The sequence below is a fragment of the Pomacea canaliculata genome, linkage group LG2 (genome assembly GCF_003073045.1).
Source record: "Pomacea canaliculata isolate SZHN2017 linkage group LG2, ASM307304v1, whole genome shotgun sequence".
Taxonomy (NCBI): Eukaryota; Metazoa; Mollusca; class Gastropoda; order Architaenioglossa; family Ampullariidae; genus Pomacea; species Pomacea canaliculata.
The window spans coordinates 19,860,792-19,875,950 of record NC_037591.1 but is presented as its reverse complement, the minus strand read 5'-3'; the positions used below and the strand labels follow the sequence as shown (position 1 = coordinate 19,875,950).

General features: G+C 40.5%; 3 protein-coding genes across 14 annotated transcripts in view; 1 reads left to right on the top strand and 2 right to left on the bottom strand.

Moving 5' to 3' along the window:
* The window catches only part of LOC112558133 (paired amphipathic helix protein Sin3a-like), a 31,459-nt gene extending 30,576 nt beyond the window's left edge, over positions 1 to 883 (bottom strand). The window contains 1 exon segment of the mRNA XM_025228365.1: positions 725 to 883. The gene's annotated coding sequence lies outside the window, so the exon portion shown is untranslated.
* On the bottom strand, positions 708 to 5,265 carry LOC112555096 (paired amphipathic helix protein Sin3a-like). The gene is made up of 5 exons (XM_025223300.1): positions 5,115 to 5,265; positions 3,273 to 3,389; positions 1,998 to 2,128; positions 1,676 to 1,811; positions 708 to 887 (listed from the first exon to the last, which is right to left on the bottom strand). The coding sequence occupies exons 2-5, from the start codon at positions 3,303 to 3,305 to the stop codon at positions 708 to 710; spliced, it is 480 nt and encodes a 159-aa protein (XP_025079085.1). The 5' UTR covers positions 3,306 to 3,389; positions 5,115 to 5,265.
* Positions 5,266 to 6,625: 1,360 nt separating this feature from the next.
* On the top strand, positions 6,626 to 12,504 carry LOC112557534 (RING finger protein nhl-1-like). 12 transcript variants are annotated; one of them, XM_025227465.1, is made up of 5 exons: positions 6,626 to 6,785; positions 8,063 to 8,192; positions 8,828 to 8,937; positions 9,331 to 9,865; positions 11,096 to 12,504. In XM_025227465.1, the coding sequence occupies exons 3-5, from the start codon at positions 8,828 to 8,830 to the stop codon at positions 12,431 to 12,433; spliced, it is 1,983 nt and encodes a 660-aa protein (XP_025083250.1). In that variant the 5' UTR covers positions 6,626 to 6,785; positions 8,063 to 8,192; the 3' UTR covers positions 12,434 to 12,504. The 12 variants fall into 12 exon arrangements, with proteins under 12 accessions (XP_025083250.1, XP_025083249.1, XP_025083248.1 ...); XM_025227464.1 differs by having other exon boundaries at positions 8,696 to 8,937; XM_025227463.1 differs by having other exon boundaries at positions 8,688 to 8,937.
* Positions 12,505 to 15,159: the final 2,655 nt, after the last annotated feature.

Here is a 15,159-nt window from a genome sequence, read left to right as displayed (position 1 = left end):
AGGATATAGCAAAGCAGCACCATTATGTTTACTATTAAGTACAAACTGGACAAGTCCCTTGTTGTTCCCCTCCTGCAGTGTGGATGCAAGACGTGGACTTTGTATGCTGCTACAGCAAGGAAAAGACTAATGCCTGATGTGGCGGTTTCAAATCTTGTACAAGGAATCCAAATCCAATGATTTTGTATAGAGAACAGTCACCATCCTCATGACACCTGCAACCCTTTCTCACAATTGTGACATGAAGCAAGCTGGTCTGGTAAAGCCACATTGCCCAGCAAGACACTCTACCTTTCTGGGTACCTAGGAGATTGATAAACACCAAGGTAGACAGAGGAAGAACTGACTGTCTGATGTTAAGGAACAGGCCAGTCATTCCATGCAGGAGCTGCTCATCACCACTCAAGACAGCCCACAATGGCAAGCCTTGTCATTCACTGTGTTTAACCGGTTATTTTTCCCAACAATGAGTACTTATGGACCAGCACAACAGCTCATCAGTTGGTACCAGTCATGTATGTCTTGTCCCTGTTTCTATTGAACACTAAATGTTTCATTTTAAAGAGTGATTTTTTAAAGTTTGGGTTAAATTAACAAAAATTATTGATTTTTAACAAATACTGAAAATGTAGTCAAGGAATACTGATTCCTTCAGAAATGGGTAAAACTGCATAAGACAAAGGACAGCAAGTTACTGAGCATGTCAGTTATATGCTAATCTTACGTTGTGACTTGAACTCCTTCATGATGTCTAAGAAGTCATTGTACACTTGTGGAGAACTGCCAAACTGGAGTTTCACCTGATCAAGGTAAGAAAGCGCATCTTCTACCTTCAGACGCTGAAACTGCTGCTGCTGTTGTGGGCCAGTGACACTGCTAAGGGTGCCCTAAAATATAATAATGTTTCTTTTACCAATCTTCCTAATATCATCATAACACTAAAATACTTGTGCTCATACAGTTTTGAAATGGTTTAGCTGCTTAAATGTTTTGATACCAATTTCCAAAATACACAAAAACCAACACCATGAAAATTTAAATTTCAAATTTATGACATACTTATTCTTTTATATATTTATCGGAGCTGATAACACAGCTGATAAAAAGAACCCTTCTTAACTAACAGCTATACCCTATTAGATATAAAGACTTGCATTCTTCCTTTGGGATTTACGGCCAAGAAGCAAGGAGAAAAAATTCTTTTCAAATGATATATAAACTGTGAACAGTTTTGGTCTTAATTACAATAGATGACTTTTCAAAAACACATGTTTTCCATGTTTTAGGAACAGCAAGCACAAAGAAATTGTTCATCTGATTTTGCTAAAGATCAGACAAAATAATTTCTGGAGAATAATGGAATATTTTTTTTTTAATGTTTGATTGAAAAATACCAAGATGTGAAAGCATATTTGGAGAACGTAAGCCTTTAGCAAATTCACAAAAGGAGATTAAATCTATGATGCCATGATAAAACATAAATACACCTACTCAACATGCTCTCTCATTGGTCATAACCTTAACAAAATAGGTATCTGCAACTTAACAGGACTTAGTTTTGTTCTTTCTGTGACCTGTTCCCCTTGCGAGTTTTGAATCAGTATATATGTTCTACTTGTGTAACAAATGCACATGAATACACATGTCAAACACACCTGTGTCTGTGAGCCCTGACAGTGGGAGTAGCTTGGTGAACAGATGACTGATGCAGACCTTGTGCAGGACCAACACCACCATGTGAGACAGTAGTCAGAGTGGCAGCAGCCATGCTGGTGTGAACTGGGGTAGCAAGATGGCCTTGCTGGGCAATCCTATCAAAAGTAAGGTTCTGTTTATTTATCAAACTATTCAGCATGTTGGTTAGGACTACACTTTTCGTTAGACAATCTGCTTAACTTTGTTAGGTGTACTTCCTTCTCAAAAAAATTGATGAGACAACCTACGCTTTTAAATGAGCAAAGAAAGCTGCAGAAAAAAGCTTTCTACGCAATACTTACTGCCCATAACTCTGCAATGGAAAAGACATGGGAAGAGCACTCTCAGTGCCCTCATATCTAGGCTGGCCTGGTGCAATGACACGTGGATAGTCCGTTGTTCGTACTACTCTGCTCTGTCCTTGTAAGCCTGACTGCAAAATATCCAAATATCCAAACCTCAATATTTTTAATAGGCATTTTAGCTTACATTAAAAAAATATATATTATTCAAACATTTCTCAAAGTTGTTCTGGGCACATCAAAAAGCAATTGGATCCCTCACTAAAATGCAGACTAAAATACTTAAAAACTAAATAACTAAATCCTGTTTTTGGATTTTCAAGTGTTTGTGAATCCTCTGCAACCGGTACATATTTTAAGGAAAAACTACATCCCATCGTCTCATGCCTTATCACACTGACCACACGGCACTTCCAGTCAGACGATCGCTCTACCCTTCAAATCTCACGCGTCGCTTGGAGCCAGGCAACGCAATGTTGTAACCAGAGTCTGAGCTTTAAGTTCTGTGCATAAATAAACGAATACATAAGGGAGAAAGCACAGGAACCTGAAGGAACTGTCCTCTTTCGATTACTTCCCTGAGGCTGAAAAAAATCAACCAATCAGGTATTTTGTTGTGTTAGAAACCACACGAAGTTTTGTTTATCAAGCCGTGTTACTCAATTTGACGTGGATTTGTACTCAAACAACCAAAAATACTGCCAGATATAGTTGAAGAGGGCTGGTAGTCCGGCGTTGTTAGTTTTGGAGGGGCCGGCGGATAATTGTAGTTGGCAGGATCAGTGCGAAGGCATGGCAAGAGAGGATGCTAAGCAGTGATTGGCTAGGGTTAAAACTTCTAATGGGCACAACCATATAGGATCATCGCAGAAAATTTAGCCTTCTGAGAGGTATTTAAGAGCAGAGCTGAGAGAGCAGACATCAGCAGATCAGAGAGAGAGCACAGACATACGACAGAGAAGAGATGCGATGCAGCCGTGGCTATTGTACAAGCCCATGTATTAAAAGGTTGCACACCTGCTGACTATTATTGCCTTTGTTCGAGTGTTGGAAGTTTGTTGTCATCACTCCACAACCCCCACCACTTGCTACATAGTTAACTACAAATTAGAAATCCTTAAAATCCTGTTATCTTTTCTACTTATCCTTGTATGCCAAGAGTACCAGCTGGCTTTCTTCCTCTCTGCAATCAGCTCCAAGTCATGTGCTTTCTAAACATCTTGTTCTTAATATGAAACATGTAAAAATGCAAAATATTTTATTCTTAGAACTTACAGCAGGAACCTGTTCATCAATGCGGCGCTGCATTATGGCTGAACAGAGTTTGAAGGGCTGCTTTCAGTCTGCCCTTCTCTTGACAGCTCCTCAGATGATCAGCTGGTTGTTTATATTCTGGAATTGAAAGCACAGTCATAAGCTTTATTTACTTGTTGTTCATCATCATCTATAATTAGAATAAGTTTACTGGGTCATTAAATGTTAAAAATATATGTCTTCTCTTAGCTATGAAGAGAAATTACAAATTGCATAATAGTTGCTATGAAATCAGCCCAGTCTATTATCTAATGTTCATTTATCATTACTGGTCTGCACAGAGTGTAATCTATCTTTGTCGCGATGCTGTGTGTTACAAAGTACACATTATTATTATTAAACCTCCCCAACAAAGAAAAACGGTGGATGCTGGAAGTTAATGCAAAGTTTAATACAAAGATAAGATTTTTATCAATTTACATGGTACATTCTTCAAAGTTTTTTTAATTTTAGGGTGTTATAAACTGTGGCACTTCTAAAGATAACAAACTGCTATTATGACTATCTAGTTTTATATGACAATATTAAGTTGACACTATAACAAAAAGACATTTGATGCAAAACAAATTATTATTTTCCCGTCACCGTTATTCATTTAATATTAATTTAAGTATATAAAATTATTTATGTCGTGAACTCATAGGTTTTTGAGGAACTGTGTGAACAACTTAACTACTATAGCTTAGAAAAACAAAGATCATTTTTGGTTTAACCAACTCGAAGTCTCGCCTCATGTCCTTTAACAGTGAAATTTTAAAAAATTACTTTGACATCACGGCATCGAACGATTAAACTTGGTCAATCGTAAGGCTTCTATTCTTCGACAACACGAATAACCTCCAGCACAGCACAGCAGCCACATAACATGAAAAGCGAAATGGACCCGACTATCAACAACCTTAACACCCCTTTTTAAGATCATCGTATCCAGAATGGAGATAAAAACTACCCCACTTTAGGCAGAAACTACATTATGTTTATAATCCGTTAAATAAATCGAAAAACTGGGAATTCCAGTAGAATAAATTGTATAAACAAAACTTCATTCACAAGTAAACAAAGATTTCAAAGACGACTTGGACTCTCCCTATATTTCGGAGGGTTGAATTCCCGCTAAATCGGTTGTGCAAAAGAAATCCATATTAAAAGTTCTCGTGAGGAATACCAAAAGCTAAATCTTTATCTTTTCAAAAGACTTCACCCAAAATAAAAAACTCGAAATTCAGTATTCTATGGAACCGAGAAATACTATCTTACCGAACTATGCTATGTCAAGCAAACATTTGACACAGACATTAAAAAAAAGAAAACAGTTTGAAAGGAAATTAATCACATGAAGTTAAGCATTTCGTTTAAGTCAGTGAAAACAACTTTCTATTTACAAACTATAGCCATTCTAAAAACGACCAATAAGGATATACAAGCGTTATGATGTGCATTACTACACGTGTAGAAGCGATAGTGGTACACACCGTGTTGTGTGCGAGTACAAACAACACACTCGTGAAACTGCATTAGCCACGATGAAAAATACTTACGATGCTGTCGAGATATGTGTTCATATGTGACAATAATAAGTTGGGGGTGCATATTTGAAACTAAAGTGATGCCTTCTTCGCAGCATTTTTATAACCTAAAAATGTTTTAGCTTCGGTTTTGAAATCATTCGTAATGAAAGGTATCAGGGCTATCAGAAGACGCCTACACGAAACGCGTTATTTCATCTCTAAAACGTTTCATCAGTTAAAATGCTTAACAATTTACAGCACCTAAAACATCTAGTTATGAACCAAAATATCTTACCCGCTAAAAAGAGAAACAGATGGTCTTGATGTTTCGGGATTTGGTCGAGGGAGTATTTTCCTTTCTACGCCATTGGAAACGTAGTCCTCAAAGCTGAACGGAATCCCGTCGTCTACTATAAATATTCTCCAATGAAAACGTCCAAATTACTTTAGCAGGGTCTTCCTATGGGGTTTCCTCGTTGGCTTGAGTAACGACCCTCAAACGTGTTCCCTGTATGCGTGAGCAGAACTGCAGAATGTCCATGGGTAAATGAGTGAAACGATCAGCTTTCTGGGCCCTTGCACTAAACTATAATCATGAATATTTGAATATATTTTGAATGCTATGAATAAATACTTATAGCAGTACGCTTGTAAACATATGGGATGCTCAATATCTGCATTTCATTTAATAATCGGCAGCAAACATACTAGGAAAAGTGCGTAGATCTAGTGTATCTTCAAAACTTTCGTGCACTGTGCAAATATATGAACAGACTTTACATGTGAGAAGCAAATAAAGAAAGAAAATTCACATTAGATATTCAAACCTTTTTTTTTTTTTGTTTGTTTGTTTGTTTGATCGCGGTCTTCGCCCCCGATCCCCAAGAGAAAACCGAGAGAGAAGAGCTGAACATACAGTAGAAACTGAGTTAACGTCCAGCCCTCTAGAACCAAGTTTCTCAGGAAAATTAATTGCCCATCCTAGATGAAAGCTCACAAACAATACAACATTTAGAATCATAATAATACGTCGAAACAAAATTACTGTATTATAGGTATCGCTACCAAAGTCACTTTATATTAAGTACAAAGATATATATATATGTTGGAGGGGAATTGGTGTTTTACGCCGAGCCAGCAACTAAGGCTATATCACGGCAAGGCAGCCAGCCATGTAAACAGATGTCACGTGCAGAGAAAGAACAGCATGCCCGAGACGAGAGCTGAACCCAGGACAACCAATCTTCAGTATATTGGTGACAGGCGTTAACCGTTACGCCACCAGACCGCCATTTGTTGGAGGGTTATTTTGCCTGAGCTTTTCGCATCTGGTAGGAGATCACCTTTTCAAATTTAAATAAAACGCGAGGGAGCAATTTAAGTCGTCCAAAAATATCTTTCAACAGTTTACTACTTGTTTACTCCTTAGTCTGTCCCATCGGCTTCCTGACTCTAACAAAACTGCTGTACGCTGCCTGTCTCATTTTTCTTACATTTGGTCCACATTCCTTTTCTGTCACTTTTATATTAAAGTACCACTCCATATTTGCCGGAAACCTACTCTTTCTTCCTTCAAAACCCTTCATCATCATCGGGCTTGTCAAATGTTCTTTCCAAAAGTGGGTGAAATGATAGGGAACGAAAGGACGGCTACATATTTTTCTCCTTTGTTTAGGTAAACCTGTGTAGATTGGATAAGGAAATCACATGATCTTAAAAACATTAACAATGTTTTAGTATCATAGGATGCGACGCTGCAGGAAATCACGTGATATTGTTTAGCAGTGTTATTGGGCTCGGGAAGTTGAAATGATTCGGTCATTGCGGCCCTCGCCAGAACAGCGCCTGAGCGGAGCTGGTGAGCAGATGGGGATGTGAATGTAGACTGTCGCATCAAGCAACCGCTCAGCTGCTGGTAGAAGGCACACGAATGGCAGGAAGAGAAGGTCTGCTTAATTAACGAGAGGTAGGACAATGCATTTACTGACTCTGGTAGAGGCAATAAAAAAAACTTACCAAAGGGTGTCTGGACCTGCGTCAAGGCTTATTGTAAACGATCCCGGTACATATGAACTCGTGTGGCAATCTTAAGCACAGATGATGGTCCATGAAGTAGCGTAGTGCATTGTGTTAACTCACATGACTCACATGAAAAGCATACTATTGCACGACTTTTTTAAAAGAGCGATATAACTATGAAAAAATATATATAAGCAGTATATATGTGAAATGTTTGTCCTATTCTCCTATCTGTTGATGTCCAAGAGATCAAATTTATTTAGTAAAATAAAGCAATGCCACCCCCGCCCAAATTCTTCAAGTTTAAAAAAAACAAAACAAAAAAAAAAGATTTTTTTTTTCAAGTAAATTAGATCAGGGCCTGAGAATGGTCCAGGTGAGAACTGTGCTTGGGCTGTATTTGCCAACTGATCTAAAATCATTACGAAAAAGAAATCATATGAAAGACATTTTGTAATATAAGAAAGTCAATACAGTATGTCACCAACTTATGAACAGACTCCGTTCCAGGAGGCTGTTAGTATGTACGTTTGTCGGTACTGTGACGTGTGTTGTGAGTACGGTACATATACAGCCAGCTATCCACGTCTGCCAGGGGCGCCCGGTAATGTAGCGGTTAAAACACTCGCTTGTCACCACCGCAATGATCGAGCAGCTTTAGGTTCAGATCTCGTCTCGGGACACTGCATGTGACACCTGTCCACAGGACTGGGCGTCGAGGGTTTTCTCCGGGTATTCCGGTTTCTTCCCCCCTCCATCTCCCCCAAGGTTGAAGCACTTTTCTACTAAATAAACCAACCTCCTGTTGCCACTCGGTGGATATGCCAACTATTCTTACGCGCTAATGTGACAATCATCACGAACTACCTTTTGAGCTTCAGAACAGTTTTGGTCGTGTTTAATTAGGGGACTAACTGTATATCGTCATTACCTGTTATCCAATTAGTGTCGTAGTTTTACGTGTATAAAAAGATAGAACTAATAATTACTTTCTTGGCAGATCAAGATAATGATAACGATAATATATTTACAGTTGTATATTGATGAGTACTTTTTCTAAGACTGTTCGAAAACCTTTCCTGTCCTCTAATATTTATATTATTTATATAGTTTATATCGGGGGTGAAAACTCTAAGCAGTTTTAAATGAGAATCTTAAAAACATTAAAAATGTAACTGTTCTGCTTTTATTCAAGCCACTTAATTCATTCCCACACACACACAGGCGCTAGAGATGTGATACGCAGAAACGTTTGACTGCAGAACTGCACCTACAGTCCGTCCAGCTGGCCAGCATCAGTCGCTGTGCATTTGGAAAGCCAAACTCATATCGCATTTCCTGCAAATCCCAAACGGTCAGTACTACACGGAAATAAAACCGAAACGGTAAGTAAAATATAGTGCACAAGGGCAATCTATGTCTTTGTAATGCACACCGCCATTACCAGGACGGAACTGAAGAAGCCTTAGAAAGGGAAGAGCAGGCTTTCTAACGCGTACTTGATATCCGATTTAATTTTAAACTCAACGAGGAAAATATTAGGAGTGTCGATTGCTAATCATCGTATAAATAAATAAATCAGTGTCTGGTGTGTGTGTGTGTGTTTAAAGAGAGGTTTCCACACTTGCGTAAACTTCTTTTATCTGTTTAAAAGTCACATAGTGTGTTTGGTCAGTAGCATGGGGCTAAAGCATGGATAGACTGACTAGCTCTACTTGAAGCTGAGTGAACAATATTAAAACTCAGAAGAAGATGTAGGTACTTTCTCAGTATTTCGGATACCTTGCCACTGTTTTTTCGTATTTTTCATAAACTGTCAATGTTGCATGATTCTTTTGTTTTGCTGAAGTGCTTTAGGTCTTTGATTTCGAAACTGAGATGGAAGGTGTTCACCTGTTCCATGCTGATTTATACAACAACAGTAAGATGGCTGTGTGGGGGCTTCAGCAACCTCTGTTACAGTGCGCACATGGTCTATCCCTTTTGTAGATGAGTGGCCAAAAGCGATCAAAGCTAAGGGAGCAACCATTTCTCTGGGGCTTCAAGAACAGGCATCGGAATCACAGACCGGTCGAACCAGCAGAGCTACTTGATCACACGTACCTCACATTCTTTTTTCACTATGTGACTACACTGATACTACTCTTGTCAGTTACTGAATAAGGCTGATTCAAACGATCAGTTCTGAAGTTGACAGTTAAAACTCAAAAGTTGGGAGTTTGCAAGAAGTCAGTCCGGACAATGAAAAAGAAAGTAATATGAAATGATTTGAATCAGTAGCAGTGACCAAAAAAAAAAAAAAAAAGGCCTTGAAAGGATGCGAAGTGTTTTTGATGATAACTGCAGAGGAGGGCAGCTACTGTTAGAGACAATATTGACGACAGCGATACAAAAAAGAGGATAACAGGGTAAATAACCGTCTGAAAAGTGTCTTTAAGCATAATATGGTTTGATTTTAGTCAATATAAGAAAACTCAATCTTCTTTGTGCAGAATCATGGCGACAGCAGCAGCAGCAGATCAAAAACCACATCTGACATGTGCAGTGTGCCAGGAAGTGTACAGGTCACCGAGGTTCCTGCCATGTCACCACTCGTATTGCCTCAAGTGTCTGGAGCAGCTAGCCGCCGCCAATGGCCAAACGATCCCGTGTCCCATCTGCCGAAAGCGAGCACCTGTCCCCGCAGGTGGTGTGCAGTCTTTGCAGGTGAACTTCTACTTCACGGATGAAGAACTGGAGCGCGCGCGCAAGGCCAGCGAACACACGACGTGTCGCGTGCACGGCGAGGAGCGTCTCTGCTTCTACTGCAAACCGTGCGAGAGGGTGATTTGCATCAAGTGCAAGCTGACCAAACACGAGGGGCACGTTAGCGAGGACCTGACCGAGACGGCGGAACACTGCAAGGAAGAGATACAAAGGTCGTGGGCTCGCATGGAGGACAGCGTCAAGATCGTCACGAAAAAGCTGCACGAGGTGCAGAAGAATAATGAGGCTGCCAGGCAAAAGTGTGCCGCTGTGAAACTACAGGTACTGGGACAGACTTTCTTCTCCTCTCGGTTCGGGTACCGCTATATTTGCCCTGACTTACTGTTCGACCTTAGCAGTAAAGGTTTGATTATCTGATGTCACAGCTGTTCACGCAAGTGTCTGAGCCCGCTCCCTCTGAGTATTCCCTTATTGTCTGAGTATGACTTTCTTTGATTTTTCTTTTTTCACTTTCATATGTGCGTCTTTAATGATACAGTGATACCTCGGTTCTCGAACGCCTTGACTTTCGACCAAATCGGTATTCGACCAGGATATTCGAGAAAATTTTGTCTTGGAATCCGAACAAATATTTGGAACTCGAACATCCCAACGTCCGAGTTGAGCCCAATGGCGTTCATTCTGCCCAGCGCGCCTTGCTTGCGTCATCAGTGTGAGTGCAGAGAGAGAGAGTCACGTTTGTGTGGAGAGAGTCACGCTTTATGTGTACAGTACTGTATTGCAAATTACTGTACTGTACACTAAATTTAACCCTTAGACATGGGTGGTAATCCAGACAAAGGTAAGCGGAAAGCTGTGAGAACAACTTTTGAGCTGAAGAAAGAAATTATTGCAAAATATGAACAGGGCACACGTGTTTCGGATCTGTCTGCTGAGTATGGCATGCCAAAATCAACCCCCTTCCCTCCTCCCTCCACATTCATTCCCTCCTGCCATAAAGTTTGGTACAGGTACAGTAAATGAAACACAATTTACTGTACTGTACTGTATAGTACATTTTATTATTTTGTTTTTTTGTTTTAATAAATACACTTTTATTTCTTGTTTCTTGTTGAGACTCATGTTTTTCTACATATTATATACAAATTAGGCCAGTAAATAGGCCTTTTCTGGGGCTTGGAACGAATTAATCCAGTTTCCATTATTTCCTATGGGTTTCATTGCTTCGGTTCTCGAACAATTTGGTTCTCGACCGTCCTCCCGGAACGAATTATGTTCGAGAACCGAGGTATCTCTGTATACACATATGCACGCTGAAGACTGAACCAGCAGCATCAAGAAAGCATGAGCACGCTTGTCAGCAGAAGGAAGATTTCCAACAAAACCGACTATTAGCATAAGTGTGTATAGTATGAGGGACGGAAAAAAGAAGAACACTTTTCTATGTTCTCAAGATTTTTCTAATTAATTCAAAAGAAATAAAAGTATAATTTTTAAGTGCAAGAGAGATTCAGCAGGCATTTATGCTTTTTATTTTATTTATTTTGACAGATAAAGGTCAGGCGTGACGCCCTGGTGAGGAAAGTGGATTACTGGTATGATGCCGCGGTAAAAGCTCTGGATGAAGTGGCTGACAGTTTGGAAGCTGGCCTTGGTGGCGACATGCAGCGCGTGCAGCACGAGCTCAACTCCCTGCTTCGCCTAAAGAAGCGTGCAGAGTATGCTCTGGACGCGGCCTCGGACGCCGAGGTCGTGCAGGTCGAGAAAGAGACGCGCGAAGGACGGGTCAGCGCAGAGGAACTGAATGAGCTTCAGAAGGGGCTCCCCACCACCACCCTGCGCCCAGGACTTCATGGCGACTTCAATAACAACATCGAGGATGAGATTCGTCGGTTCATTGGCGCTCCGGTCAGGCTGACTCTGCCCTGCGAAAAGTCCGACGAGAGCGTCAGTCGCCACATCCGGTGTGGGCAGGAGAGGGAGTGTCGTGAGGTGCACGCTGTGCGAATACGGCACGACCAACGGACGGATATTGCCTTCGGCGACACGGGCGGCGAACACGAAAGCGAAACGGTTTCCTTCCTCCTTCCCTGCGGGGAGGAGCTCAAGGAGATTAACTTCGGTTCGAAAGTTACATTTCTCACGCGCCATATCTTCCTAAGGGAGTGGAAGTGCTTAAAACAAAGAGTATTTGGCTCGAAGTCAGACAGTCAGTTTGTGATACGCCATGAGATTGGTGAAGATGATTGCGAAGTGTTCCGTCTCGGTTCGAAAATTAACGAAGGTAAAATGGAAATCGAGAAGGGCCCGACACTCTTTCAGCCGAAGATTAGAAGACTGCATAATTTTGATGCCAACAAGGCAGGGGAACTTTTTGCAGTCATCGACGATCAAGCAGGTGCAGATGAACAAGAGGATGCGAGCTCCGACAAGAATAAGACAGTTACAGACATGGATTCAGGGGCAAGCAAAAATTTGGGGAAGGAGAAAGAATGGGCTGCTTTGAGAGTGGTGCAGCTGTATAAACATGGGCAGGATGAAGCTATTGCTACCTACACCCCGCCGGTAGAACCTTTCTTTCCGACTGACGTTTGTTTCTGGCGCCCAAATGATGAGGAGAAGTTGCTAATCGCTGATTGGATGAATGACTGCGTGCACGTGGTGGCGGTTGCTGAAGACGGCACCTGTCGCTTCCAGCGCTACCTGGCGGCCGGATCTGGCGACATCGTGCGGCCTACAGCTCTTAACACTGACCTCGAAGGTCGGTTATTGATAGGCTGTGGTACAGGGTGGGTACTGAGATGCGAGTGTAGCAGCAAAGAAGATGCTGGTTTATCAGATTCCGAGGCCTCGTCTGATGAAGCGTCAGGATCAGAACACAGCTTTTAACTCGGCGAAACGAATGACGGTCAAAGCTGTCTCTTTAGGGTGTCCCCCATCCACACATTGAGACAGTTTCAGGAAGCTGTTTTCACGTACAAATCTGCGCACTTACCGGGACAAAAGAGAACATTTTTCCCTCTTGTAAAAAAAAAAGAATTCATGCAGTTTCTTTTCGTCTCTTATACTTCCATTCGCATTCAAGATTGTTACTGAGTGATGGGTGTATTGTAAATCTTTCCTTGGGACATTATCAGTCAAGCATATAAACGGCTTATTTGTGGCTTAGAAATCAAATCTACAAATCACTCATTTCCTTGGACGGTGTTAATAATTTTGAAACTGACTGGTTAAGACTGTGTCTTATTGTCTTCTATTATGCATAGTGTATAGTCACTCACATTTCATATTGTACATGATGTACAGTACATTGTAAATTAACTTCTCTTTACACTCCAGATACGGATCCTGATACAGCAGCTCTTTATTTGCAATGAATGCGATATTTCCTCAACTTTCACTTTTCGAAACTTTGATGAGATGCTTTTCTTTCCGTTGCCATACATGACATCCGTAAAGGGCCCTCTTAACCGAATACCTCTTATAGGAGGCAACTATTTACATGATTGTCATACAAAAAAAATTCAGACTTACATGACAATATGTATTCCGTTAAGAAGGCTCTTAACAATGAAGATAAAACACACACCCAGAGTTAAGATCTTCACATGCAAAGCTAGACGAACCGATGTGTGTGTGTGTTTAAGTTTTAAATCCAATTTGATGACGGATATGTCATACTAAAAAGAACATCCATTTCCTCGAAAGAGTCCCTTCAATGTCTTCTTTTCTGTTCGCCTTATTTTGAGAGAAAAATAAAAATGCATACATATTTATCGGTCGTTTTATGGTGTGAGGTATTCTTCAGATTATTCTAGTGTACAAATGGACACAGTTTTATGTCGATGTCCTATGGATATTACAATTAAACCTTTTTTTCTTTTTTGCTCCCTCAAAAACTGTAATACACTCTACACACAGGTGCATACACCTGCACATGCTCACATTTATTTATATATTAATTTATAACTATGGAGCTGACGAGAGAGTAAATACATCTTTTCCTTCACAAATACAAAGAGTTCGGGAAGGATGACTGAGTGTTACAAAGACCAAACTCTGTATCTTTGAATTGAAGAACACATAGAGAACGCATTCTTTTGTTTGTCAAAAGCCTTTGTTCTAAATCCAGTGTGAACCAACACGAACCAGACAAAGCATCAAATGATTCACCACTGTGAGGAAGAGATCCTACTTGGTGGAACACACGTTCAACTTTCTGTAGTCAACACACTATAGCCTCAATGATTATTTTCCGTATCTTGTCTAACTTATTGTCTACAGTTTTCTTTTTCGCCGAGGGCAAAAGATGTGAAGGAGTTTTACTGGTTTATAACCTCCCGTGTAGATTGTAAGCCTAGATATCTTGAAACTCAATCATCAGATCCCTTAGTCTCTCTTTCAAACTTTTCCTGTAGTCCTGAGGAGACACCACACCTGACAGTAAGCTCTCGAGGTGACTATGAGAAACAAGTCTGAAAAAGCGAACTTCAGATAATTCCCTGAATTCGACGGAGGCAGCAACAACACCTACGAACAATTAAATCAAACACTTAGGTAATCCTACACCTCTCTCTTTCTTGAAACAATTGGAACCCTCTGACAACAATCCACCTATACTTTCTCTTGTGTACACGGCCGCCTTTGAGAAAAACCTGGGTGGTAAAAAAAACCCATCTCTACACACGACCCCTTTTGCACGTTTCTCTCGTTAAACCATGGAGGTATATAGATATTAGTTCGTGGTTAATTTGAGTTTTCTTCCTCCAGTCTGTAGATCTATGCCTATGGTACATCTAACAATCATGTTTCTGTTTGAAGTTATTTCCCAGAATACCCGCCCATTTACTGGTTTCAGCTAATATCAAATGATGGGAACACTTCCGACCACCTGTATCTTCACATACAGCCAGTTCTAGCTTAGTTTTATCATGGACATGCAGCTAATCTACACTGACAGTGCTAATTAAGCTGGCCCTTGCTTCCATTTCAACTGCGACTTCTTTAGGAAGGGATCAGCATCAACTGCATGACATCTGTGTCGGCTGACCCACTACCTCAGGACGACTTGAAATTCAGTAAATGTGTATAGGAGCTTTTATTTTTAAAAATTGTATTAAGTGAATCATTATAATAACATAAAGTTTGAGGGACAAGCAATCCATTACGGGATGGACAGGACATATATATATATACGAGTATATGACGGGGCAGACACGTATACGTGCGTTTGCTTCTGGTCGTCTGCCCGCGGCCTATTTTGTAGTGACTTAGATCACTAACTTAATTGTATTATCCGTCCGTGCTCAGATGACAGTACCAGCACGAACTAATGTCCCCTATATACGTCCGTGGTACCAGGAAGGCTGGGATCGCGTGTACAAGTTGAAAACGTGATATATATTAACGCGCTGTGGCGAAACTAATATAATACGCGGCTTGTCCAAATAAGCAGACTAATTTTTCAGTTTGCAATTTTGTATGCGAATGATTTTATAAATATCCATATGGCCCTTGGAGAAAAAATGTTCCACACTCCTGATCTACAAGAGGTATATTTGTAATATTTCACTTTCTTTGTGCGACATCTAAAGACAGACGATATATCGGTAAGC

Bases quoted from the DNA above. Each gene is read 5' to 3' on its own strand.
- LOC112555096 (XM_025223300.1), bottom strand. From the start codon at position 3,305: ATGCAGCGCCGCATTGATGAACAGGTTCCTGCT. The intron at 2,129-3,272 runs GTAAGTTCTAAG...GATATTTTGCAG, and splicing joins TTGATGAACAGGTTCCTGCT to TCAGGCTTACAAGGACAGAG. The intron at 1,812-1,997 runs GTAAGTATTGCG...TACTTTTGATAG, and splicing joins CCATTGCAGAGTTATGGGCA to GATTGCCCAGCAAGGCCATC.
- LOC112557534 (XM_025227465.1), top strand. From the start codon at position 8,828: ATGAGTGGCCAAAAGCGATCAAAGCTAAGGGAGCAACCATTTCTCTGG. The intron at 8,938-9,330 runs GTACCTCACATT...TTCTTTGTGCAG, and splicing joins GCAGAGCTACTTGATCACAC to AATCATGGCGACAGCAGCAG. The intron at 9,866-11,095 runs GTACTGGGACAG...TTATTTTGACAG, and splicing joins GTGCCGCTGTGAAACTACAG to ATAAAGGTCAGGCGTGACGC.